Source organism: Hyposmocoma kahamanoa, unplaced genomic scaffold, assembly GCF_003589595.1.
Source record: "Hyposmocoma kahamanoa isolate Upper Pololo Valley unplaced genomic scaffold, ASM358959v1 87, whole genome shotgun sequence".
Lineage (NCBI taxonomy): Eukaryota > Metazoa > Arthropoda > Insecta > Lepidoptera > Cosmopterigidae > Hyposmocoma > Hyposmocoma kahamanoa.
Window position 1 is genome coordinate 9,481,866 of NW_020654422.1, and position 5,670 is coordinate 9,487,535.

At 34.4% G+C, this 5,670-nt stretch overlaps 1 protein-coding gene across 1 annotated transcript; it reads left to right on the top strand.

Annotated features, from left to right (window-relative positions):
• Nucleotides 1-3,902: 3,902 nt before the first annotated feature.
• On the top strand, nt 3,903-5,302 carry LOC113235348 (heat shock protein 105 kDa-like). The gene is made up of 3 exons (XM_026471027.1): nt 3,903-4,242; nt 4,647-4,887; nt 5,294-5,302. The coding sequence occupies exons 1-3, from the start codon at nt 4,127-4,129 to the stop codon at nt 5,300-5,302; spliced, it is 366 nt and encodes a 121-aa protein (XP_026326812.1). The 5' UTR covers nt 3,903-4,126.
• Nucleotides 5,303-5,670: the final 368 nt, after the last annotated feature.

A 5,670-nucleotide genomic window follows, 5' to 3' on the forward strand; every position in this document is an offset into this window, starting at 1 on the left:
TTAATGAAAATGCATTGTATAAATATTTACGAAAATGATATGGATAAATGCGATAAAATACCAAGAGTTTATATTTGCCGTAGATTGTAGTTTGTATCTTTTCTCTCAAATGAAAGCACACCTTTTTAAAAAAAACTCGTGTCTATTGACTCGTGCTTGAAAAACCGCTCATTACGCGATTGCACGAGTGGCGATGTGGCGATGCGAGTCGTGACGCGAATAGCGAATTTGACACACATGCGTGTCGAGTATCGCATCGCTATTCGCAGGAATGTGAGAACGCGTTTCAGCCACTAGACAGTTTCGACGAAACATTCGTGCATAGTGAACACGATAGTGTAAACGCGGTATAATTTGTGCTCGTGTCTAACTTCGCGCGACGAGTGGCGATGCGAGTCGCGACAAGTATAACGAGCTGACCATTTGCAGATGCATATTCGTGTATCTCATCGCGACTCGCACAAATGTGAGATTGCGGCTTTAGATTTATAGAGGCATTGGACGGACGTTTTCGAAACAAAAAATGTACAAACCTAACCATTCCCGCCGCTCCACACACATCTGTCATGTTGTACTATCTATGGTAATCCAGAATTAAAGTTCTATATTTACTTTTATGTATAACGCCATCTAGTACTTTAATGACACTAACATAGGGAAAAGAAACAAACTTTTCCTTTTTTAGTTTGAAAAATCAAATATACGCCATTTAGATCCCAAAAAATTGTTTCATTTCCTATGTATGTACGAAAACTTAAGAACTCAATATTTACACTAACATCATTTATCTTTTCTTTTCAATTCCACTCAATACAGGGTGGGATATATGTAGTCTTTTATATCTACTCTAGGATTTGAAATGACTCATATTGTGTTTTATGCGTATTCCGATGATATTCATAATTGCAATAATTAATGCTACTTTTATACACATACTTACTTTTTTTTCAATTTCATTACATAAAAAACTTAAGCTTTAATGTCACGAAAAACATAATAAAAAGTTGGATTCTCATATAAAACTGATTTATTTGCCATTTTAAATCGGCTGGTATTTTTGTTTTTCTAGTAAAATGCATTGAGTTGATTATGTGGAGCCTATTACTTTGAAAATCATCAATTAGATTTTTCTTTGTGATCGGAACATATTTGTAATATAAATTATTATATTATAGGTAATCTTGATCTGATCAGGAAATCAACATCCGGATAGAACTTGCTCGAGCCTCTTTTAACAACATGAGGAAAGTTCTGTGCCATCAGAAATTGAACATAAATCTTTAAGTCAGATTACTTATAGGCTACATCTGGACTATCGTCATGTATGGCTACGAAACGTGGACCTTAAAAGAAGACACTACAAGACGCTTGCAGGCATTAGAGATGTGGTGATACCGTCGCATGTTGGGCATGGGTTGAACACAAAAGGGCCACGACCGAAACCGTGCTTCTGCGTGTTCATATATCTCGGAAAATGATGCCATCCGGGAGTGGACCGGCCGGCATTGCCTCTGTCGAACCGCTTTTCCGGTTGGCTTCTGATAGAGACAAATACAGGAAGCTGACGGCCAACCTTCAGGATTGAAGAGGCACTCTAAGAAGAAGAGGAAGGTAATCTTATTGTAGCAAACTGAATGATGCAATTTCCCTATTTCTGTATTTCTATTGAAATCTATTTTTTTTTAGAAAAGGTCTATAAATTCCTTTGAACCCCAGCATTTGTATTATTTAATAGTATCAGTTTGTTAATATCACTTCAATTAAAAAAATTAAAAATTTAAAAAAATTCTTCCACTAAGTGGATCTGTTATACTTAGTTGAATTACTTATATTTTGTATATATATATAAATTAAACTAAATATCATACACATTTCATCGGTAATTTTCTTAGAGCATATGTCCTATATGGGAGGCGCTATTATATTATATTTATTTCTCAAACAAAACTTTCTGCCACTTTTTGAGTTGGGGGTAGTACTACAAGCAAACAGGTGCACTAAAATGCAATATTGAATTGTGTCACTATGGTCTCTCACCAACAAAAATCGACAACACTAGCTTATTTTTACAAATACACATATAATTTAATCACGTATATGAAAAATGTAATTCCACTCTTGGTTAGACTGGATGTAGAGGATTTCTTTTTGTAATTTTGTATGTAGTGTAACAGTGGTATTGTTTTATTTGTATTTGCCAGAGGAGATTGCCCATTGATTTACCAATAAATGGATGACAATAAATATAATCCAAAGTTTAATCCAAAAACCGCGAAATATATCCGGAGTTTTTTTTTCAGTTTATGTCTTTTCGCGATCAGAATTACATTCCAAACATAAGCCTATTTTTTACATTAATTATTAATTTTCTATTTTAAGAAATTTTTTTTTCACAATGATCACATTGATTTAATTTATCGATGACGCCTCCAATCCTATATAGAGATGGGTTTTAACCCAATAAATATACAATAAATATCCGTTTTTACTGAGTATTTGTCCTAAAACATGGATAATTATTTTTTGTGTTTTTTATAATAAAATTTATTAGAATTATTTTTTTATCAAATAATAACGTACGATTACTTCTCATTTTGACATTGTTTTAAGCAACAATACTGTTTTAGTACCTACGTTTTTCGAGTCGATAACATCTCACTAACTGCGCGAACATGCTCTTGTAATGTAACGTTCAAAAGCGAGCATTACAGGCGGTGAGGGAGGTGAGCCGAGCATTCGCTGCTTAATATTCGGTAACCTCGTTCACCGGGAGCATTCGCCTGTAATGTAACAATCTGTTCAGATTGTAAGGCTGCGACTCCACCAGATATGGTGGAAATGTTTTCAAGTCTTTACTTAGGTGCCTACGAGTGCCCGCGAGTGCCTTTGAGTGCATTTGAATGCTTTTGAGTGCTATTGAGTACCTTTGAGTGGAAGGCACTCGCGGGCTCTCAAAGTCACGCGCTGGCACTAAAAGGCCACGGGCAAGGTTCGCGGGTACTCAAACGCACTCAGAGGCTCTCAAGGGTATTCAAGACACTCGCGAACACTAAAAAACACTCAAAGGCACTCAAAACACTCAAAGGCACTCGCGGGCACTATATGGCACTCGAAGACACTCAAAAACACTCGCGGGCACTAAAAGGCACTCTAAGTCACTCAAACGCACTCAAAGACACTCAAGACACTTCAACGTCCTCAAAGGTACTCAAAGGCACTCAAAGACACTTAAGACACTTCAATGCCTTCAAAGGTACTCAAAGGCACTCGCGAGCACTTCTGGCTCTCTGGGTCTCAGAGGCCGTCACACGCACGCCTTACTACCTCACACATCTTTGTTGGAATCGCAGCCTAATCGAATCTTGAATGTTACATTACAGGCGAATGTTCTCGGTGAGGGAGCGCCCTTATTCTATATACGAAGCTGAACAAATGTACAAAAACGGACCAACTTAGTAAGTAACTTAGTAAGAAGTAATTTTTTTAACAAACTACGCATTTAAATAATAATAAGGTTCACGGAAAAATACAGGGATTTACGGTATTTAAAAGGATTCCTTTTATCACTGCGTATGGAAAAAAGGTATAACAAGCAGTATACTACACGTACATGCTACTAAATTGTATCAATATTCACGATTAAGCTTAAAAATATACTTTGTTGTACTAACATTAATAATAAACCACGCTTAAAACTATTTATCCACGTTTTTGGATAAATATCGAGTAAAAAAGGGTAAATATTGATATATCCATATTTATCTTTCTACTTAGTATTTCTCCCAATGATATTTATCCATGACACATCTCTAGTCCTATATGCTCTAAGGTAATTTTAAAAGTATTACTGTAGAGGGCGTTACATTGCATTCTATAGTAATCTCAAAAATATATTATTATCTTTAAATGGTCACTCTAGTCTGTTTGCCAATATTTTTCTACTCTATGGTTTTCATTATTTCTAGAAAATTCGGGCACAGACGGATGAATCGGATTGCAGCGGAAACCGGCGTTCGTTTGTGATTGATTTACCAATTGTCATACTAAGACAACGTGTGTCTGCTCGTGTGATTTGTAAAAAGGCGATAATCTTTCGAGTGCAAAATTCCAAATCTTCTAAGGCACCATGGCTGCTATGTCTGTAATAGGTATTGATTTCGGCAATGAATCTTGTTATGTTGCTGTGGCAAAAGCAGGTGGTATCGAGACAATAGCCAATGATTATAGTCTCCGAGGAACTCCGTAAGTATAGAACTCATAATTCTACATATTTAGTTAAATTCAAGATATTCTCAAACATTTGGAATAAGATTGTCACGTTTTTTCTAACCCTATGTTAATTCCAATGACTTATTTGCTTGTCATGTATCACATAAAACCATGCAAGGAAATTTTATTACATTGTTTTCTGTCAAATATAATTAAAATAATATTACCCATTTTTGACAATGTAAAATGCGTTGAAAATATATTTTTTATTGACAATGTAATCCAAAAGTTGTTCAGTCAGTTTTGACTTATCTATTATTTTCTAGAAAGAGTATTGATTGGTGAAGTGTACTGTAATTGCAGTTAATATATGCCAATAAAAATCATGCTCTTCTCTTACTAGTGTACTTTCTCTGACCATAATGTAATCATTTCAGATCATGTGTGGCCTTTTCACAAAAAAATCGAATATTAGGTGTAGCAGCAAAGAACCAAATGGTGACGAACATGAAAAACACTGTGTTTGGCTTCAAGAGGCTCCTTGGGAGGAAATATAATGATCCTCATGTTCAGAAAGAATTGAAACACTTTCCATTCAAAGTGGAGCAGAGAGCTGATGGAGGTATAGGCATAAGAGTCAGCTATCTTGGGGAAGACAATGTCTTTAGCCCTGAGCAGGTAAGGATATCAATATAGAACATCAGTGTAGTTGCTTTGTGTATTGTTATTAATTACCTATCAATTTGATCTAAGCTTCTATCCACCCAAAAATTTAAAAAAATTAGCTTTACAGTTTATGTGATTTTGTGAGTAAATAATTTTTTTGTTGTGACTAGTACCTACTTCTGTCTTTTGATTAAATTATACAAGAGGAAGTAACTGTGCTATTAAACCTTAATTACCTTCCTTATTTTATTGATTACCTAAACCCAGCTTAAAATGTTAACCCAGCTTAAAATGTGAACTAAGAAATTATTGCTTTTTGTTTATCCTTATTACTGATTTTAATGTATCTTCTCTTAGATTTACATTATTCATTATTTTTGTACTTATGGTTAAATTATAATTTATTGTATCCGTTAAGGTTGGCTAAAAGATATTATTATCATCTAGCAATAACATTTTGTGTACTCCTGTCTCTTTTTGTAAATATAGTGTGATGCCTTACTTTCTCAAACTTATTCAGGAGATGGTAATCTATTTATTTTAAATTTCTTATCAAGGGATTTTTTTTCAATTTGTATGCATTACTTTAAGAATAGGTAAAAGCCATTGTGTAAAAATGAAGAAAATGTGATGTGTAATCAGCCTGCTTTGTATATATACAATATTTTTTTTGTATTTCAGTAATTTTATGCTTTAAGATACGAGTTTGAGAAAGTAAGGTGACAAGTGGTCTTACACACAATGAAGAATATTAATAATAGGGGTTAAAGTATGAAATTGCCGATTTGTACTGAA